General features: G+C 41.8%; 1 protein-coding gene across 2 annotated transcripts; it reads left to right on the top strand.

Annotated features, from left to right (window-relative positions):
* Positions 1-102: 102 nt before the first annotated feature.
* ub2v2 (Ubiquitin-conjugating enzyme E2 variant 2) lies at positions 103-16,144 on the top strand. Of its 2 annotated transcripts, none has more exons than XM_021588584.3 (4): positions 103-249; positions 10,747-10,895; positions 15,075-15,200; positions 15,342-16,144. In XM_021588584.3, the coding sequence occupies exons 1-4, from the start codon at positions 234-236 to the stop codon at positions 15,486-15,488; spliced, it is 438 nt and encodes a 145-aa protein (XP_021444259.1). In that variant the 5' UTR covers positions 103-233; the 3' UTR covers positions 15,489-16,144.
* Positions 16,145-22,604: the final 6,460 nt, after the last annotated feature.

The raw sequence follows: 22,604 nt of genomic DNA, 5'->3' as shown, positions 1-22,604 counted from the left end.
CCAATGCAAGACCACCTTGTCAGCCACATTCTTGGTATGCCTTTTGGCTTTAATTGAATCTTGTCCAACCCCCCCAATTTAACCCCCTACTTAGTAGTATATTCGAATACATGGAAAGACCCAGCGGGGCCTGAGCCGTTTCTGCATACAAGCCTGAGGCCCAACACACCCCTATTTCATAGACTGCGGTCAGATAATCGTGATGTCACTGCATCTGGATTTGGCTGAAGAAGATGGCGGCCTCCTCAGGTTTGTCTGCTACACACTGGGCAATATGTAAAGATTCTAAATGATTATTTGTCCGTGTGAGTCATAGTATGTATTTACTTGAACACAATCTGAAAGATGCAGGGGGTCTGAAATGCTTGCAGCAAGCTAGCTATCGGCAATTATTGGTGAAGGTTTGCTAATTTGTTAGTAACAAACTGTTTTGCTAACAGCCACCAGATTTATCTGATAAGATGTGTATTTTCATTATATGAAGTTGGTCAAACTAGCATAATGATTTGATCGGTCAACCTAGCCTACCACCAAGTAACTTAGCATCTCTTTGCTACAGTAACGTCAGTTAACGGTTATATAGCTAACTTGGATCATGGATGTTACAATTAGCTTGCTAGTTAAAAGCAAACAGAATTTGCCCTATTTCAGAATAGACCACTGGTTTTCATAATTTGCTAGCTAACGTTTCTCCACACGTGTGTGCATCACTAGCTACAGAATAATACAGATGTGATTGAACAAAATATTTTTGGTATCAATTATTGCTGGGAGGTTACCGAACTGTACTGGATGGCTGAGGAACGTTCAATTCAGTCGATACTTGTAAGAATATACCTAATGAAAACGCTTACCTGTACCTATGTTTGTCCTGTACAACCGTGGTCCTTCTGCAGTGTGCTCAAATGCATACTTTTAATAACATTTATCGAATATAACCATTGACATTTTTCATAATTTCTGTTCAACTGTAGACATAGCGGCCTTGAGTATGTAAGTTGAGCAAAACAAATGAGGAAAAAGTCAGTGGTTGTATTCAATAAAACTTAATTTAGTATGAATTTCAGCTCAGAAAGACAGCGGTTGTACAGGACAAATAGGCTTAGCCGTGGTATATTGGTTCGTTATTACAGGACTAAAGGCCCACTGCATTACTTTTTAGATTTATGCTTTTATTATTCTGATTCTTCAGTGGCCTACTTCCCGCGGCTATAAACATATTGTTGGTACAGGTTTCAGAATTGACATTTTTACAAGTAACGTTGACTGATGGTGACTCAATGTTGTTGCTATCAAATCGTACGAACGGTTATAAGAGAACGGTTTGGTGTAGCACCGACAATTCTAGACCAACCTTAACGTGGCAACATTATCTTTGTTCTCGAGCTGCCAAACATATGTCTTCTAAAATTGCCGTGTCCAGTTGCATGTGGTGCGTTTGTATTTAGAAAATGTTCCGTTATATTTATTTTTATTCAGGAGGTAATCCAACAGTGTGTACTCCATTTAGTCAATTTCAAATCTTCTCTCATTGATTGAGAGAGGTGGATCTAATTGATACAAATTCACATAAACACATTACCGTGACTTTTTTTTTATGTACAATCCCTTAACCAACAATGCAGTTTATTTTAAAAAGCACGAAAAATGTGCTAAATTGAAAAATAGTAACACAAAATAATGAGGCAATATGCAAGGGGGTATCGGTACGGGTTAGTCAAGCTAATTGTGGTTAAATATTAGACACATCCTCTCACTGTCAACTTTATTTTCAGGAAACTTAACATTTGTAAATATTTGTATGAACATAAGATGCAGCAACTGAGACATAAACTGAACAAGTTCCACAGACATGTGACTAACAAATTGAATAATGTGTCCTTAAACAAAAGTAACAGTCAGTATCTGGTGTGGCCACCAGCTGCATTAAGTACTGCAGTGCACCTCTTCATGGACTGCACCAGATTTGCCAGTTCTTGCTGTGAGATGTTACCCCAGTCTTCCACCAAGGCACCTGCAAGTTCCCGGACATTTCTGGGGGGAATGGCCCTAGCCTTCACCCTCCGATCCAACAGGTCCCAGACGTGCTCAATGGGATTGAGATCTGGGCTCGTCGCTGGCCATGGCAGAACACTGACATTCCTGTCTTGCAGGAAATCACGCACAGAATGAGCAGTATGGCTGGTGGCATTGTCATGCTGGAGGGTCATGTCAGGATGAGCCTGCAGGAAGGGTACCACATGAGGGAGGAGAATGTCTTCCCTGTAATGCACAGCGTTGATATTGCCTGCAATGACAACAAGCTCCGTCCGATGATGCTGTGACACACCACCCCAGACCATGATGGACCCTCCACCTCCAAATCGATCCCGCTCCAGAGTACAGGCTTCGGTGTATCGTTCATTCCTTTGACGATAAACGCGAATCCGACCATCACCCCTGGTGAGACAAAACCACGACTCAGTGAAGAGCACTTTTTGCCAGTCCTGTCTGGTCCAGCGACAGTGGGTTTGTGCCCATAGGCGATGTTGTTGCCGGTGATGTCTGGTGAGGACCTGCCTTACATCAGGCCTACAAGCCCTCAGTCCAGCCTCTATCAGCCTATTGCAGACAGTCTGAGCACTGATGGAGGGATTTTGCGTTCGTGGTGCAACTCAGGAAGTTGTTGTTGTCGTCATCCTGTACCTGTCCCGCAAGTGTGATGTTCGGATGTACCGATCCTGTGCAGGTGTTGTTACACGGTCTGCCACTGCAAAAATGATCAGCTGTCCATCCTGTCTCCCTGTAGCGCTCTTAGGCTTCTCACAGTACGGACATTGCAATTTATTGCCCTGGCCACATCGGCAGTCCTCATGCCTCCTTGCAGCATGCCTAAAGCACGTTCATGCAGATGAGCAGGGACCCTGGGCATCTTTCTTTTGGTGTTTTTCAGAGTCAGTAGAAAGGCCTCTTTAGTGTCCTAAGTTTTCATAACTGTGACCTTAATTGCCTACCGCCTGTAAGCTGTTAGTGTCTTAATGACCGTTCCACAGGTGCATGTTCATTGAACAAGCATGGGAAACAGTGTTTAAACTCTTTACAATGAAGATCTGTGAAGTTATTTTGATTATTATGAATTATCTTTGAAAGACAGGGTCCTGAAAAAGGGACATTTCTTTTTTTGCTGAGTTTGTGTGTGGGGAGTCAGTGTGCGTGTGTGTTGGAGTGTCAGTGTAGTATGTGCGGTTAGAGTCCAGTGAGAGTACGTCGAGCCTGTGCAAGAGAGTCAGTGCAAAAAATAAGAATACAATAAGGGGGGCAATGGAAATAGTCAGCGTAGCCATTTCGTTAACTGTTCTGCAGTCTTATGGCTTGGGGGTAAAAGCTGTTAAGAAACCTTTTGGTCCCAGACTTGCTGCTCCAATACCGCTTGACGTATGGTAGCAGAGAGAACAGTCTATGACTTGGGTGGAAGGAGTCTTTGACAACTTTTAAGGCCTGGCCTCCCGGGTGGCGCAGTGGTTAAGGGCGCTGTACTGCAGCGTGCCATCAGAGTCCCTGGGTTCGCGCCCAGGCTCTGTCGTAACCGGCCGCGACCGGGAGGTCCGTGGGGCGACACACAATTGGCGTCGTCCGGGTTAGGGAGGGATTGGTCGGTAGGGATCTCCTTGTCTCATCGCGCACCAGCGACTCCTGTGGCGGGCCGGGCGCAGTGCGCGCTAGCCAAGGTTGCCAGGTGCACGGTGTAGCCTCCGACACATTGGTGCGGCATCTGTGACCCCTCAATGCTGTCTCATCGGCGATCTGGCCTACCACCGTTGTGTCGCCTGCAAACTAAATTATGGTGTTGGAGTCGTGCATTAACAAGGAGTAAAGGAGGGGACTAAGCACTCACCTATGAGGGGAGGCCCTGTGTTGAGGGTCAGCGTGGTGAATGTGTTGCAGAGGGATTTGTTCAGTTTCAGGGTACTTAACCTGTCTTTAACCCCCCCCCCCCCCCCCCCGCAACAGCAAGTGAAAGTGCAGGGCGCCAAATTCAAAACAACAAAAATCTCATAATTATTCATAATTATTTTACACCATTTTAAAGATAAAATTCTCATTAATCCAGCCACAGTGTCTGATTTCAAAAAGGATTTACAGCGAAAGCACCACAAACTATTATGTTAGGTCACCACCAAGCCACAGAAAAACACAGCCATTTTTTCCAGCCTAAGAAAGTAGTCACAAAAAGCAGAAAGAGAGAAAATGAATCACTAACCTTTGATGATCTTCATCAGATGACACTCATAGGACTTTATGTTACACAATACATGTATGTTTTGTTTGATAAAGTTCATATTTATATCAAAAAATCAAAGTTTGCATTGGTGCGTTACATTCAGTAGTTCAAAAACATTGTGCAGAGAGCCACATCAATTTACAGAAATATTCATAATAAACATACGACTATTATACATGGAACTTTAGATAAACTTCTCCTTAATGCAACCGCTGTGTCAGATTTTTTAAAAACGTTATGGAGAAAGCAAACCATGCCATAAGTACAGCCTTTGGACAACAAAGCAGCCAAAAGATACTGGGTAGTCAACATTACTCAGAAATAGCATTTTAAATATTCACTTACCTTTGATCTTCATCAGAATGCACTCCCAGGAATCCCAGTTCCACCATAAATGTTTGATTTGTTCGATAATGTCCATCAGTTATGTCCAAATATCTTCTTTTGTTAGGGCGTTTGGTAACAAATCCAAAAGCGTGTTCAGGTTGCGCCGAACATCGGACGAAAAGCTCAAAAAGGTCCGTTACAGCCCGTAGAAACATGCCAACCTAAGTATGGAATCAATCTTTAGGATTTTTTTTACATAAAACTTCATTAATGTTCCAACCCGGAATGAAGTGGAACGTAGCTACCTTTCACGTGAGCGCGCCAGACAGAGGCTGTGGCACTCTGCCAGACCACTCACTCAAAGAGCTCTTATGAGCCCCTCCTTTGGAGTAGAATCGTCAAAACAGGTTCTAAATACTGTTGACATCTAGTGGAAGCCTTGGGAAGTGAAACATAACTAATATCACCCTGAGTTGAAAAACTACAAACCTCAGATTTCCCACTTCCTGGTTGGATTTTTTTTCTCAGGTTAGGGCAGGGGGCAGATTATGCAATAGTCATGTAAACACCTTTCTCTTACCTTAATTGGCATGAGGTCCAAATTAAAGTAAGCATACGCCAATTTAAACACCTGGTTTTCTGAGAAATCTTTTGAATTAAGACATGTAAACACCTTAATCTGCGTTCCGACGTATTTGATCTGTGCTAGCACCAGCCAAGCGAGCCTCCCTCTTCAGCGCAAGTGAAGAATTCAGAACTACTGAATGTATGCGTCTTAGAAGTAGTTTTCACATACAAACTTTACTTCCAAACTCACAATCAAAAATGTTTCCCAAAAATAACTGTCGTGGTGGTTGAAAGTTTATTTTGATTGGCCATTTTCTGCATTTACCAGTGCCATCAGGTAGCCTGATTTCAGATGTGTCCATATAAACAGGATTATTAGGGAAATTGTTCTTCTTGCAAAGCAAGTAAACATTTTAATCAAACTATTATATTAATCCACAGTTGAAGTCGGAAGTTTAAATACACCTTAGCCAAGTACATTTAAACTCAGTTTTTCACAATTCCTGAAATGTAGTCCTAGTAAAAATTCCCTGTCTTAGGTCAGTTAGGATCACCACTTTTATTTTTAGAATGTGAAATGTCAGAATAATAGTAGAGTGATTTATTTCAGCTTTAATTTCTGTGATCACATTCCCAGTGCGTCAGAAGTTTACATACTCAATATTTGGTAGCATTGCCTTTAAATTGTTAAACTTGGGTCAAACGTTTTGGGTTGCCTTCCACAAGCTTCCCACAATAAGTTGGGTGAATTTTGGCCCATTCCTCCTGACAGAGCTGGTGTAACTGAGTCAGGCATGTAGGCCGCCTTGCTCGCACATGCATTTTCAGTTCTGCCTACATATTTCCTATGGGATTGAGGTCTGGACTATGTGATGGCCACTCTAATACCTTGAATTTGTTGTCCTTAAGCTATTTTGCCACAACTTTGGAAGTATGCTTGGGGTCCTTGTCCATTTGGAAGACCCATTTTCGACCAGCTTTAACTTCCTGATGTCTTGATGGTGCTTCAATATAGCCACATAATTTTCCAGCCTCATGATGCCATCTATTTTGTGAAGCGCACCAGTCCCTCCTGCAGCAAAGCACCCTCACAGCATGAGACTGCCACCTCTGTGTTTCACGGTTGGGATGGTGTTCTTCGGCTTGAAAGCATCCCCCTTTTTCCTCCAAACAGTTATATTTTTTGTTTCATCAGAGGACATTTCTCCAAAAGTACGATCTAGGAAATAGAACTCGTTTTACTCTGGATATAGATACTTTTGTACCTGTTCCCTCCAGCATCTTCACAAGGTCCTTTGCTGCTGTTCTGGGATTGATTTGCACTTTTCGCACCAAAGTACGTTCATCTCTAGGAGACAGAACGCGTCTCCTTCCTGAGCGGTATGACGGCTGTGTGGTCCCATGGTGTTTATACTTGCGTACCATTTTTTATACAGATGAATGTGGTACCGTTAGGCATTTGGAAATTGCTTGAACCAGACCTGTGGAGATCTAAAAAAAAAATCTGACTTCTTGGCTGATTTCTTTTGATTTTCCATGTTGTCAAGCAAAGAGGCACTGAGTTTGAAGGTAGGCCTTGAAATGCATCCACAGGTACACCTCCAATTGACTCACATGATGTCAATTAGCCTATCAGAAGCTTCTAAAGCCATGGAATTTTCCAAGCTGTTTAAAGGCACAGTCAACTTAGTGTATGTAAACTTCTGACCCACTGGAATTGTGATACAGTGAAATAATCTGTCTGTAAACAATTGTTGGAAAAATGACTTGTGTCATGCACAAAGTAATGTCCTAACTGACTTGCCAAAACTATAGTTTGTTAACAAGAAATGTGTGCAGTGGTTGAAAAACGAGTTTTAATGACTCCAACCTAAGTGTATGTAAACTTCCAACTAACTGTCCACAATAATCACATTGTGTGCATGTAACCGTACTCATTATTTGATTACTTCATGGACCAAAAAAAAGTATTTATTTTAAAAACATGAGCATTTTCTGAATTCAAACGCACCACCAGCAACTGGACGCAGAACATTTAGAAGATACAGTATGTTTTGCCGAAAAGAATACAAAGATAGTATCGTTAAGGTTGGTTGAAAATTCTCTGTGCTACACCAAAGTGTACCTAACCTGAAACTCCCAGTAATGGATACCAAAACTGTTTGGTTCAAATCACATTATTTGGTGTATCAATCAGTGCCTTCAGAAAGTATTCCCACTTCTTGACTTTTTCCACATTTTGTTGTGTTACATCCTGAATTAAAAATGTATTCATTTAGTTTTGTCACTGGCCTACACACAATATCCCATAATGTCAAATTGGAATGTTTTTGGAAATGTTTAAATTAATTCAAAAGTATCCTTTTGTTATGACAAGCCAAACTATAAGTTCAGAAGTGAAACTGTGCTTAACGAGTCACATAATACATTGCGAGGACTCTGTGTGCAATAATAGTGTTTAACATTTTATTCCCTCTTCCGACTGTCCATCAACTCTGAACCCTACGTCACAAACAACAACACATCGTAACGCAGCAGGAGATGGTTTCGTTGCTGTAGCACATTCATAGATTGATTTATAGCCAGTAATCTAAAGTAATTCATAGATTTTAAACAAACACCATTTTCTGTTTGTCGTAGTCATACCGTACTCATTGTTACATCCAGGCTGTATCACATCCGGCCGTGATTGGGAGTCCCATAGGGCGGTGCACAATTGGCCCAGCGTCGTCCGGGTTAGGCCGTCATTGTAAATAAGAATTTGTTCTTAACTGACTTGCCTAGTTAAATAAAGGTCCAGTATTTTTTTTTGAATAAAATGGACAGAGAATATTAATATGAGATGAAAGGTGAGTTCCTAACGAGTTCAGGAAGCCAAGCTAGAGCTCGGTGAGATGTTCACAGCAATGAAAAGATGCACATTTTCTCTAACACTAAATACACAAATATGTATTTTACAGTTGTAAGGCAGTTGAAATCTTAGTTATTCATTTTATAAATTGATTATACTATATTTTTATTTATTCTAAGTCATTTCAACCTTTATACAGTTTTGTTGAAGAAATACATCATACAATTTCATATTAACATATTTGTAATGTGTACATGAGTTTGTCATCAAAAGTGACCACACCTCAGCAATTTATAACTATTTTTACCAGAAAGGTTAGATTTGAACCGTTCTTGGATTATGCAGCATTACTAGTAATTGTTTATGGCACTTTCATGATAAATAATACATTTTGGGGATTATGTAATTACATTTAGTTACATTTAAGAGGTTTAATGGCTGAGGATGGATCAAATCAAATGTATTTATATAGCCCTTCTTACATCATCTGATATCTCAAAGTGCTGTACAGAAACCCAGCCTAAAACCCCAAACAGCAAGCAATGCAGGTGTAGAAGCACGGTGACTAGGAAAAACTCCCTATCAAGAAACCTAGAGGAACCAGGCTATGAGGGGTGGCCAGTCCTCTTCTGGCTGTGCCGGGTGGAGATTATAACAGAACATGGCCTTACATATACTTAGAAAATTTACTCAGACATCTTATGAGCATTTTGCATGCATTTAATTTCAGAAACTCACATTTTTTATGAGGTGCGAGACTCTTTCATAGGAGTAGATTTCCGTTTTTACGGGCTGGTGAGATCAGCCGTTCACAGGTGTAATTTGATGGTGCAATTACAAAGATTGGGCCCCCCTTTACCTCCAGAACAGCCTGAATTCTTCAGCGCATGGAAACGTTACTCAACCCGAGATGACAATGTAAAAATCTGTCATTCTGCCCCTGAGCAAGGCAGTTAGGCAGCGATGATGTGGATGTTGATTAATGCAGCCCCCCGCACCTCTGATTCAGAGGGGTTGGGTTAAATGGGTTAAAAGACACGTTTCAGACACGTTTCAGTTGTACAACTGACTAGGTATCCCCCTTTCCAATTTGAATGAAGGGACCTAATGTGTGCTAGGAAAACATTCCCCACACCATTACACCACCACCACCAGCCTATACTGTTGACACCAGACAGGATGCGGCTGTGGACTCATGCTGCTTACACCAAATCTTGACCCTGCCATTAGCCTGACGTAACAGGAACCGGGATTCGTCAGGCCATGTTTTTCCACTCTTCAATTGTCCAGTGTTGGTGACTGTGTGCCCACTGGAGACACTTCTTGTTTTTAGCTGATAGGAGTGAAACCATGTGTGGTTGTCTGCTGCAATAGCCTATCCATGACAAGGATTGACGAGTTGTGAGTTCCGAGATGCCATTATGCACACCACTGTTGTACTGCGCCATTATTTGTCTGTCTGTAGCCCGCCTGTTCGCTTGCAGGATTTCTGCCATTCTCCTTCGACCACCATTCTCGGTAAACCGTAGACACTGTCGTGCGTGAAGCCTGGGGGGGGGGGGGGGTTGTTTCTGAGATACTAGATCTGGTGCTCCTGGTACCGAACGATCATACCATACCCAAAGTCGCTTAGGTTACTCATTTTGCCCATTATAAAGTTAAATCGATTAGTAACTGAATGCCTCAATGCCAGTCTAACTGCTTTATTAAGCAAGCCACGGCCACGTGACTCACTGTCTATAGGAGTGATCCATTTCGTGATCGGGGTAGTGTACCTAATACCACTGAAATATATTTTCAGTAACCAGAAATAATGTATTTTTTGCTGTTTGAAGCTAGTTACAAAACCGAAAGTAAAAGACAAAAGTGAAACTTATGCACGGGAAGCATAGAAATAGTGCATAAAGAACAGATCTACCGCTTCTAAGACGTGCTTTCAATGAGTGACAGATTTTGGTCAGGTCGCCCAAAAAGTTACATATTGCAGCTTTAAAATCGTCAGAATTTGAATCAGATTGTTTGGGAGTGGCAGCAACAATTGAATATAGTGGAAACACTGCTTTCACAGTTGGCTGTTTGGCTTGCGCCTGTTTTCAGCATAAAGGAAGTTGCCCCTTACCAGGTCTGATAGTGCAGTGGTGGATTTTGAGGAATCACGACAGCTGCATTCCATTACTTTCAGAGCCAAGCACAGAGTGCCATCTCTGTTTCCACCCTGGCATGCAGAATGATCCAGAACACAATACCCACACTGACACACCCCACTTAAAATTGCACATAGACATGTACCTCATTATCCCCTCTCTGGAATCATGTAGGATGAGGTTAGTCCTGTTCCATCACTAATTATCCAGTGTTCAATAGGCTACAGTGTTCGGATGATCTCTTAATGATGAATTGGAAAGATCGAGGCAGGTCAGAATTTGATACTTTGCCATCAGTGTACAGTTAAAATGCTAACCTACACTGACATCGCATTTACCCATTAGAAGGAAGTGTTAATTCCAGCGACTTACAGCACATGGGATGATGACAGTGATAGTTGGTTGCCTGTTTTCAGCCACTAGCAAATACTAAATTCAATAAGTAGTTGCAGATAACTTGTTGAGTCAGGAGTTATATATGGTTTTGTTGTGCAGTGTTGCGGCCTGAGCAGTTGTTAGCATGGGGGTAGCATGGACAAACCCGCCCCAGGATAACCTGTCTTCTAGTTTTTAATCTTGTATTGTTTTTATTTCAGGAGTTAAAGTTCCACGTAATTTTCGCTTGTTGGAAGAGCTTGAAGAGGGTCAGAAAGGTGTTGGAGATGGGACAGTCAGCTGGGGCCTTGAAGACGATGAAGATATAATGCTAACACGGTGGACGGGCATGATCATCGGACCGGCACGAGTAAGTGTGACTGCAGCAGGAGTAAGTAAGAGTTGTCTACGTGCCACATTACTGTGTAAAAGTCAGCTGAGCTAAAGTAACAAAAGTCTCAGGCAAGGTTACACAGCACTAAATGTTTGTTCAGATGGTGGATAAATGAAGATGTCCACTCAGACTGTTTACCTTTTTGAAAAAAAATTTCCCGTCTGCTTAAAGAATGACTGCCCCCCCCCCCCCAAAAAAAAAACTAATCCCTTTGAAAACAGTATATGTGGCATTGATATGAGTCAAACATTTATTGTAGTTTTAAAATTGACTACAAAATGTAAATATAATTTTGGGCATGAAGTCAGTTACGTCTAAAACAGATTTGAACCAGATTTTACGAGGAAATTAATGTTAGGTTTGGATTAACATTATGTCAACAATTCATCCCCCTTTTGCCTATTAACACGTAGTGTTTGTTCTTTGGGAAAAGAACGGGCAAGTATGCTTTGCATGGTCCGGTGCCCCGGGTGGGCGGAGACCTTTCCTTAGAAGGACTATGAGCAAACCCCGCCCACCCGGGGCACCGAGTCACGGAAAACAAACTCGCCCACTGGAACGTCTTCCCCAGATAGTGGTTAGTACTTGCCCATGGTCAGGAAATGCCTACTCTAGGGAAAACGGGCTTCCATAAAGTTGTTCAACAATCTTGGCCGAATGCCAAGGATATGGATTAAGTCCGATGAGCTTCGGCTTGGCCTGTCAACCGTCAAACCTCAGACAGGTGTGTTGTTGGTTAATGTAGCTACATTTTGTTAGCTAATAGCATTATGTCATTATTTGATAGCCTAGTACCATAGGGGCATAGCCTAAATACATAGCCTATCCCTTACATGTAATGTGAGAGGAAGATTTGCATAGCTAATGTTGCACCTGAAGACAGGTTTGAGCCCTGCTAGTTCTCACAATCAAGCAAACCCGACGCCATGTTTTATGCAGCTTTCTTTCAATAAAGTTTAAACTCGAACTGGCTAGCTACTGTCCTTGTTTGTTGTGATTGACTGGATAAGACACAACCAAGAAACGGCCATATCAAACCACACCCCCAGGACAACTCTCATTTGCCTTCTGTCATGGTATTTGTTCATGAGCATTGATGAAAAACGAGGCTAAATCAGGAAGTGCAGTTGACCTTTAATGGGTCACTGCACTTCTTTTTTCATAATTTATTTTACCCCCTTTTCTCCCCAATTTAGTGATTACTAACATGTCTCATCGCTGCAACTCCCCAAAGGGCTCGGGAGAGGTGAAGGTTGAGTCATGCGTCCTCCGAAACATGACCCGCCAAACCGTTCGTCACCCGCTCACTAAACCCGGAAGCCAGCCTGCACCAATGTGTCAGAGGAAACACTGTTCAACTGAAGATCAGCCTGCAGGCACCTGTCCTGCCACAAGGTGTCGCTAGAGCGCGATGAGCCAAGTAAAGCCCCCCCCCCGGGCAAACCCTACCCTAACCCGGACAACCCTGGGTGCCTGCAGGCTGATCACGGCCGGTAGTGAGATCAAACCCCAGGCTGTAGTGACGCCGCAACACTGCGATGCAGTGCTCTAGACTGCTGCTCCACTCAAGAGGCTCTGTACTTCCTGTTTTGCCCTAATTTTAGATTTGGTTAATTAAGAAATGCTAGGGGCCAAGACTGAATTCAAACATGAGTTGGTTTTGTGGTGTGGTTTGATGTGGGTGTCTCGTATATCTTTGCAGGTAGAAGAGTTAGCCAAATTATTTCGCCAATTAGCTTCAGCCGGCTGGTGTCTGACCGTGGCAGTTCGTTTGACTAGTTTGGCTATTTAAGGACCGTCAATAAATTACACAATGTAAATGGGACAATATTTTAATGTAGAACATATTTAGGTTCTAATACTTTGAATATATGTATATACATTGCTACAATTTTATAGTTGGTTTAAGGTTTTTTAATAATTGAAAATTGGAGCTTTTTGAATTTAAACATTGTCCCATGTACATTCTGTAATTTACCAAAGATCCCTAACTAGCCCCATAGGGATATCCAAAGTCAATTCAAATTTACCATGGGCATTACGATTGGGTTGCGTGCAACTGCACTCCAAATTGATGATTACTTGTGTGTTGTGGGCAGGATTGAAACAAACCCAACATTTATTTATTTTGTGATGTAGTCACGACCACAAATCTGTTTTGGACAAGACTGACTTCATGACCAAAAGTATCCTATTTACAGTTTGTAGTACATTTTTATAAATGTTTCGGACTCATATTGATTTTCTAAATGAGAAGTTGTTTTTTAGGGGCAGTTGCTTTTTAAGGGGGTGGCTCTCCCATAGGCACCAATGCATTAGCAGCTGGGTCTGGTCTGATTAGTTTATTGACTGTATATGAACCAGAAATAGCGAGTGGGATGTCTTGCTTCCTCTTGTCTCTGGTTTGATTACCGAATCACCTCTGTAACATAAGCACCTCTAAACGTGTTTCCACCAGGGAAGTGGAAGAGTAATGTGTGTAAGACCACACTGTGTCTGAATTGTGTTGTTGAAAATTCTTGAAAAATAAGCAGTAAGTCAAAACCGGCATTGTAATGTACATACAGTGAGGGGGGGGAGTATTTGATCCCCTGCTGATTTTGTACGTTTGCCCACTGACAAAGAAATTATCAGTCTATAATTTTAATGATAGGTTTATTTGAACAGTGAGAGACAGAATAACAACAAAAATCCAGAAAAACACATGTCAAAAATGTTATAAATTGATTTGCATTTTAATGAGGGAATTAAGTATTTGACCCCTATGCAAAACATGACTTAGTACTTGGTGGCAAAACCCTTGTTGACAATCACAGAGGTCAGATGTTTCTTGTAGTTGGCCACCAGGTTTGCACACATCTCAGGAGGGATTTTGTCCCACTCCTCTTTGCAGATCTTCTCCAAGTCATTAAGGTTGAGGCTGATGTTTGGCAACTCAAACCTTCAGCTCCCTCCACAGATTTTCTATGGGATTAAGGTCTGGAGACTGGCTAGGCCACTCCAGGACCTTAATGTGCTTCTTCTTGAGCCACTCTGTTGCCTTGGCCGTGTGTTTTGGGTCATTGTCATGCTGGAATACCCATCCACGACCCATTTTCAATGCCCTGGCTGAGGGAAGGAGGTTCTCACCCAAGATTTGACAGTGCATGGCCCTGTCTATTGTCCATTTGATGCAGTGAAGTTGTCCTGTCCCCTTAGCAGAAAAACACCCCCACAGCATAATGTTTCCACCTCTATGTTTGACGTGGGGGTGGTGTTCTTGGGGTCATAGGCAGCATTCCTCCTCCTCCAAACACGGCGAGTTGAGTTGATACCAAAGAGATCCATTTTGGTCTCATCTGACCACAACACTTTCACCCAGTTGTCCTCTGAATCATTCAGATGTTCATTGGCAATGTATATGTGCATGTATATGTGCAGGATTTCAGTCCTTCACGGCGTAGTGTGTTACCAATTGTTTTCTTGGTGACTATGGTCCCAGCTCCCAGATCAGTTCTGCGCTGATTCCTCACCGTTCTCATGATCATTGCAACTCCACGAGGTGAGATCTTGCATGGAGCCCCAGGCCGAGGGAGATTGACAGTTATTTTGTGTTTCTTCCATTTGTGAATAATCGCACCAACTCTTGTCACCTTCTCACCAAGCTGCTTGGCGATGGTCTTGTAGCCCATTCCAGCCTTGTGTAGGTCTACAGTCTTGTCCCTGACATCATTGGAGAGCTCTTTGGTCTTGGCCATGGAGGAGAGTTTGGAATCTGATTGATTGCTTCTGTGGACTGGTGTCTTTAATACAGGTAACAAACTGAGATTAGGAGCACTCCCTTTAAGAGTGTGCTCCTAATCTCAGCTCGTTACCTGTATAAAATACACCTGGGAGCCAGAAATCTTTCTGATTGAGAGGGGGTCAAATAATTATTTCCCTCATTAAAATGCAAATCAATTTATAACATTTTTTACATGCGTTTTTCTGGATTTTTTTGTTGTTATTCTGTCTCTCACTGTTCAAATAAACCTACCATTAAAATGATAGACTGATAATTTCTTTGCCAGTGGGCAAACGTACAAAATCAGCAGGGGATCAAATACTTTTTTCCCCCTCACTGTAACTGATCACCTTTACCCTGACCAAGCAATGTTTGTTTGTTTTGTTTTCCAGACTAATTATGAGAACAGGATATACAGTCTGAAAGTGGAATGTGGTCCAAAATATCCTGAATCACCACCGGTCGTTAGATTTGTAACAAAAATTTGCATGAATGGGATAAATAATTCCAATGGGATGGTAAGTTACATTACATACACATTTTTGCTCGTACAAATGATAGACCTAAATCTGTGTAGACCATAGACCATCTATCTATGTTCTGGTAAATGTAGTGCTCTTCAAAGGATGTTCACTGATTTGCCGCTCTCTCTCTATCAGGTGGATACACGAAGCATACCAATTCTATCTAAATGGCAAAATTCTTATAGCATTAAAGTTGTTCTTCAAGAGTTAAGGCGTCTAATGATGTCCAAGGAGAATATGAAGCTCCCACAACCACCAGAAGGACAAACCTACAGCAATTAATTGTTCACGGATTGTTTACTTTTGACCCCTATTGTCTTAAACCTTATTCTCTTATAAGAAATATTCCCTCCACCATTCCAAGAATTTAGACAGAGCCCGGTTGAATATTCCTAAAATTGGACATTCCTTCTAGATAGCTCATTCTAGAATGTCCCCACTGAGAGTGAAATGATGTTAAGAACACAGTTATTCCTCTTCTATTGACCTTAGTGTGACCATTCACTTTCTGATCAAGAGATGTGTCAAGTTGGCTTCCCAAGAGAAGCATAAGCACCAAGTGGATACCCAAGTCAGAACAATTTCTTTCGAATGGCAGGTCACTGAAATAAAGAATTGAGGTGTGTGTATGATGGCATGCTCCAACTAAGAAATAGACAAACATACACCAGTTGTAATTTGTTGATACATTGAATTATTCTGAAGATTAAAATGTGGCTGTAGGCCAGACGTAGTGTCACCGGGTGTGAAGGATTTGTTTTATATTTTTTATTTGACACAATGCCAATGTTTCTGTTCTGCTGCTTTTTGACTTGTAACAGACCTTAAAGCCTGTTTGGTTCCGAAAAAAATACCCCTTGCATTTAACTTTTAGTGAAAATGACAAGTGTATGTATGACATTGTGATTTTTCTGACATTAAAATCAATATCTGAAAAATATGTTGCAAACTGCATACATTTTTACCCAATCTATTATGAAATATCTGTTGAATATTATACTGTAACAGTTATTTAAGTAATAAGGACTGAGGTGGTGTGGTAAATGGCCAATATACAGTGGGGCAAAAAAGTATTTAGTCAGCCACCAATTGTGCAAATTCTCCCACTTAAAAAGATGAGAGAGGCCTGTAATTTTCATCATAGGTACACTTCAACTATGAAAGACAAAACGAGTAAACAAAATCCAGAAAATCACATTGTAGGATTTTTAATGAATTTATTTGCAAATTATGGTGGAAAATAAGTGCCCCACAACGCGGAGTGCCTGTATACAGCCCTTATTCGTGGTATATTGGCCATATACGGCAAGCGGTACCGGAGCGCCACGTCTAGGTCCAAAAGGCTTCATAACAGCTTCTACCCTCAAGCCATAAGACTCCTGAACAGCTAATCAAATGGCTACCCAGACTATTTGCATTGTCCCCCCCCCCCCCCCACCCCCTCTTTTATGCTGCTACTACTCTGGTTATATATGCGTAGTAACTTTAATTATACCTACATATTACCTCGACGAACCTGTGCCCCCGCACATTGACTCTGTATCGGTACCCCCTGTATAAAGCCTCCACATTGACTCTGTATCGGTACCCCCTGTATATAGCCTCCACATTGACTCTGTATCGGTACCCCCTGTATATAGCCTCCACATTGACTCTGTATTGGTACCCCCTGTATAAAGCCTCCACATTGACTCTGTATTGGTACCCCCTGTATAAAGCCTCCACATTGACTCTGTATTGGTACCCCCTGTATAAAGCCTCCACATTGACTCTGTATTGGTACCCCCTGTATAAAGCCTCCACATTGACTCTGTATTGGTACCCCCTGTATAAAGCCTCCACATTGACTCTGTATTGGTACCCCCTGTATAAAGCCTCCACATTGACTCTGTATTGGTACCCCCTGTATAAAGCCTCCACATTGACTCTGTATTGGTACCCCCTGTATAAAGCCTCCACATTGACTCTGTATTGGTACCCCCTGTATAAAGCCTCCACATTGACTCTGTATCGGTACCCCCTGTATAAAGCCTCCACATTGACTCTGTATTGGTACCCCCTGTATAAAGCCTCCACATTGACTCTGTATTGGTACCCCCTGTATAAAGCCTCCACATTGACTCTGTATTGGTACCCCCTGTATAAAGCCTCCACATTGACTCTGTATCGGTACCCCCTGTATATAGCCTCCACATTGACTCTGTATCGGTACCCCCTGTATAAAGCCTCCACATTGACTCTGTATCGGTACCCCCTGTATATAGCCTCCACATTGACTCTGTATCGGTACCCCCTGTATATAGCCTCCACATTGACTCTGTATCGGTACCCCCTGTATAAAGCCTCCACATTGACTCTGTATTGGTACCCCCTGTATATAGCCTCCACATTGACTCTGTATCGGTACCCCCTGTATAAAGCCTCCACATTGACTCTGTATCGGTACCCCCTGTATAAAGCCTCCACATTGACTCTGTATTGGTACCCCCTGTATAAAGCCTCACTAGTGTTATTTTACTGCTGCTCTTTAATTATTTGTTATTTGTATTTTCTACTTCACTTATTTTTCTTAACTGCATTGTTGGTTAAGCATTTCACTGTAAGGTTTACTACACATGTTGTATTCGATGCATGTGACATACAAATTGATTTGATATACCACAAACACCCTTATTGCTCTGTCCATTTAAAATAACATCAAATTGATCAGAAATACAGTAGACATTGTTAATGTTGTAAATGACTATTGTAATTGGAAACGGCAGATTTTTTTAATGGAATGTCTACATAGATGTAATCGATCCCACAAATGCTGATGCTCCAGATACTCAACTAGTCTAAAGAAGGCCAGTTGTATTGCTTCTTTAATCAGAACAACAGTTTTCAGCTGTGCTAACATAATTGCAAAAGGGTTTTCTAATGATCAATTAGCCTTTTAAAATTATAAACTTGCATTAGCTAACACAACGTGCCATTGGAACACAGGAGTGATGGTTGCTGATAAGTGGGCCTCTGTACGCCTATGTAAATATTCCATTTAAAAATCTGCCGTTTCCAGCTACAATAGTCATTTACAACATTAACAATGTCTACACTGTATTTCTGATATATTTGATGTTATTTTAATGGACAAAAAAAACCTTGCTTTTCTGTCAAAAACAAGAATTTCTAAGTGACCCCAAACTTTTGAACGGTAGTGTATATATAATATTTCATAGATCTTGTTAGCCTTGATATACAATTGCTTTCATGCTTTAAATGGGGTTCAGGGATTAACCACTAGCAATTGGCACCAAAACAATTACAGTGGTGATATCAGGCCATTTGGACAGTGTTTAATAGCCATTTGCCAAGCCATAGCAGATAATTAGAAAAGGATCCGTTGGACTGAAAACACAAGCTCTTTTTCTTCATACAGTTGAGTTTTATGTGCAAAAGGCCATTAACTTTGATTAATAATACTGATTCATTCATGATTTTGGACAGTGATTATACACTTTTTTCATATACTGTCTGTCAGAACTCTGGATTGCAGGAGTCAGTATCGTAAAACAGTACAGTACTGCTTTCATGTTACAGAGGATTGTGTGATGTGACACTCAGGGTGATAGACTGTAATGGTTAGTGACTGTAAGGCCACCATGCCAGTCCTCGGCATGGCCTGACCACCATAGATCTCTCCCACTGCAGTGGCCTGACACAGAGCAGCTTGACTGTCTTGGGGCTGAGCATCACATTCACTGCAGACTAGTAGACCGCCCACATCGCTGTGGACTGGACACCACATCTCACACACACACACACACACACACACACACACACACACACACACTACATAACCTCAGTATGGGAGAGCTCATTGTCAGCCACAGAAACATTTCCTTTGTTAGATGTGTTCATTCATTCTCTCTGCTGTATTTGTGTATATATCTCATCTCAAGCTGATAGGTTTACATAAACAAAGGATATATTCGCAACAGAACAACACAGGATAAATGGTATCCCAAAAGACGAGAAGGACAACAAAGCCATATCCCATATCCAAATATTTTCTGTATTGTAAATAACACTGGCGTTGACCTATGCACCGGCATGGCCATCTTAGTAACAGCAGAATAACTAATAAATTAAAACAACCTAAATATACAAAGGAAGCATCTACTCGAAAAGCACACAGTATAAAAATGTGCTTAGTCATATGTACAGATGCTGGGAGGAAACCATCTTTGAAGAGAGTGGTTGTGGGAAGAGTTGGTGGAGGATTTCTTCCCTGGTGGACTAAATCAAAACAGTGGTGGAAAAAGTACTTGAGGAAAAGTAAAGATACCTTAATAGAAAATGTCTAAAAGTAAAGATACCTTAATAGAAAATGTCTAAAAGTAAAGATACCTTAATAGAAAATGTCTAAAAGTTAGTCACCCAGTAAAATACTACTTGAGTAAAAGTCTTAAAGGTATTTTGTTTTAATGATACTTTAGTATCAAAAGTAAATATAAATATGTATCAAAAGTAAAAGTATATGTTATTTCAAATTCCTTATATGAAGCAAACCAGCCAGAACAATGTGTTTGTTTTAATTTACAGATAGCCTTGGGCACACTCCAACACCCAGACATGATTTAGGGAGTACTATTGGGTGCCAGGGAAAATGTATGGAGTACAAATGGATTTATTTTATTTTGGAATGTAATGAAGTAAAAGTTGTCCAAAATATAAATAGAGTAGAGATACCACAAAAAACGACTTAAGTAGTCATTTAAAGTATGTTTACTTAACTACTTTACACCACTGAATCTAAATAGTATTTCCTTGATTCCTTTTGTCCTCTCCATCCTGGACCTCCAATGTGATTTGAGAAGGAGCTCAATGAGGAATCAACTAAATACAATTGATATTCTCCATGAGGAATCAAGGAAATAGGATTGAGATTCACCCCGTCTTGTTATCAAAATTCAGCCATTCTATAATTAATCAGCTCTGAAACCATCCCCTAGAGGGAGCTATATGCTTGTGAGTTCACACTACTTGGTGTTCTTGGAGCGCTTTCTATTCTAGCTGGGGTTTCTACTCTTGGGGTCATAACTGTTCTGAAAGGCAGGGGCAGCAGTATGATGCTGCTTAGGTTTGTCTCCAGTGCCTCCATTGCCGCATGTTTACATTACTCTTTAGAAAGAGATGCTTTAGACAGAGCTGCTCACCAAAGGGAAAAATGATATGCATGATCTTGTTCAAAGATGGCAGCGCAGTAGGACGTGTATATCTGTCTTTGTCTTATCCCATGTCCTATCCCTTGTAAATAGCCAGTCTTTTTCGTATATATCTTAATCTCACGTTATATCTACGAACGAAACATACTTTCCTGCAACCCGCCTCACCCAAGGTCGTACGGATAATTGCTAAATTGTCATTATTCCGCCACTATGGCTTATTGATAGGCCTTACCTCCCTCACCTTACTTCATTTGCACACACTGTATATAGACTTTTCTATTGTGTTATTGACTGTACGTTTGTTTACTCCATGTGTAACTCTGTGTTGTTGTATGTGTCGAACTGCTTTGGTTTATCTTGGCCCGGTCGCAGTTGTAAATGAGAACTTGTTCTCAACTGGCCTACCTGGTTAAATAAAGGTGAAATAAAATGTAAAAAATAGAAGTATTTGCACTAGCTACTCGTGCTGTGCAGTGCTGCCTGCCTGGTAGCTGGCGTTCACCACTAGCTACTCGTGCTGTGCAGTGCTGCCTGCCTGGTAGCCGGCGTTCACCACTAGCTACTCGTGCTGTGCAGTGCTGCCTGCCTGGTAGCCGGCGTTCACCACTAGCTACTCGTGCTGTGCAGTGCTGCCTGCCTGGTAGCCGGCGTTCACCACTAGCTACTCGTGCTGTGCAGTGCTGCCTGCCTGGTAGCCGGCGTTCACCACTAGCTACTCGTTCACCACTAGCTACTCGTGCTGTGCAGTGCTGCCTGCCTGGTAGCCGGCGTTCACCACTAGCTACTCGTGCTGTGCAGTGCTGCCTGCCTGGTAGCCGGCGTTCACCACTAGCTACTCGTGCTGTGCAGTGCTGCCTGCCTGGTAGCCGGCGTTCACCACTAGCTACTCGTGCTGTGCAGTGCTGCCTGCCTGGTAGCCGGCGTTCACCACTAGCTACTCGTTCACCACTAGCTACTCGTGCTGTGCAGTGCTGCCTGCCTGGTAGCCGGCGTTCACCACTAGCTACTCGTGCTGTGCAGTGCTGCCTGCCTGGTAGCCGGCGTTCACCACTAGCTACTCGTGCTGTGCAGTGCTGCCTGCCTGGTAGCCGGCGTTCACCATGTGTCTTCATTGTGCTTTTGAAGTGGTGTCCAAAGCAAAGCACCAACTATGAATGATTAATTTATGTAATTAAGGCGTCATTCTGGACACCCGCAAGTGATTATTTCTCTCACAAGCTGTCCTCTCTTGGAGACTTAAAAGCAACCAGATAGAGAACACAATTATTCCATCATTTGTCAGGAGCCTTTGAATGTAGTTGTCTGAGTGCTGATATATTTGACCACGGTTTTGTATCAATAGATGGTTTCACAGGAAAACTAGAGAAGTACAGTATGTTACATTATATTAGAAGTATGGTAACGTACTGGAAGCATTGCTAGTATAACTTCTTACTTGATGTGACCTGATGTGATATGGAGTTCCCTACGTGCAAAGCCCCAAGCCAGTAGCCCTGTGGGTTGGCTGTTGGGTGGTGTATGGGTTAATTATCACAAGAACGGGGAGTAAGGTCATTGTGCATTTTTACTAGTCATTACAATACAACGCAATTTTCTCGATAAGTTCTTGAATCTGGTCTCAGAACATGCAATAAAGTACCTGCTGCTGAGGTTGGATGACGAGGATTTGTTTTTTCTAAATAGGAGTGCGAGGTAAAGACATCCAACATACTTTTTTTCTTTTTACCACAATAACCATGCATTTACTGCAAGTAAATCCATTTGAAGTCATTAGTAGAGCTCAGATTTACTTTCCCCAAATTTGAAGAACCTTCCAAATTCCCAGTTACACGCAGAGGAAATACACTGAGTGTGCAAAACATTAGGAACACCCGCTCTTTCTATAACAGACTGATCAGGTAAATCTAGATGGAAGCTAAGATCCCTTATTGATGTCACCTGTTAAATCCACTTCAATCAGTGTAGATTAAGGGGAGGAGACAGGTTAAAGAAGGATTTGTAAGCCATTCAGAGGGTGAATTGGCAAGCCAAAACATGTAAGTGCCCTTGAACGGGGTATGGTAGTAGGTGCCAGGTGCACCGGTTTAAGTGTGTCAAGAACTCAGTGTATGTCTGAAGATAACGTAGGGGCTGTTGTAAAAGGTCCACTGTAGCGGTTTCCATTTAAAATGGTCAAAAATAAACTAAA

Source organism: Oncorhynchus mykiss, chromosome 28, assembly GCF_057628025.1.
Source record: "Oncorhynchus mykiss isolate SJ-2025 chromosome 28, ASM5762802v1, whole genome shotgun sequence".
Lineage (NCBI taxonomy): Eukaryota > Metazoa > Chordata > Actinopteri > Salmoniformes > Salmonidae > Oncorhynchus > Oncorhynchus mykiss.
The sequence above is the reverse complement of the archived record's forward strand: the minus strand, read 5'-3'. Positions and strand labels throughout refer to the sequence as shown.

What these genes read in the sequence shown, in the direction of transcription:
- ub2v2 (XM_021588584.3), top strand. An exon ending in TGATCATCGGACCGGCACGA is followed by an intron (nt 10,896 to 15,074) that starts GTAAGTGTGACT and finishes TTTGTTTTCCAG; the next exon opens with ACTAATTATGAGAACAGGAT. An exon ending in TAAATAATTCCAATGGGATG is followed by an intron (nt 15,201 to 15,341) that starts GTAAGTTACATT and finishes TCTCTCTATCAG; the next exon opens with GTGGATACACGAAGCATACC.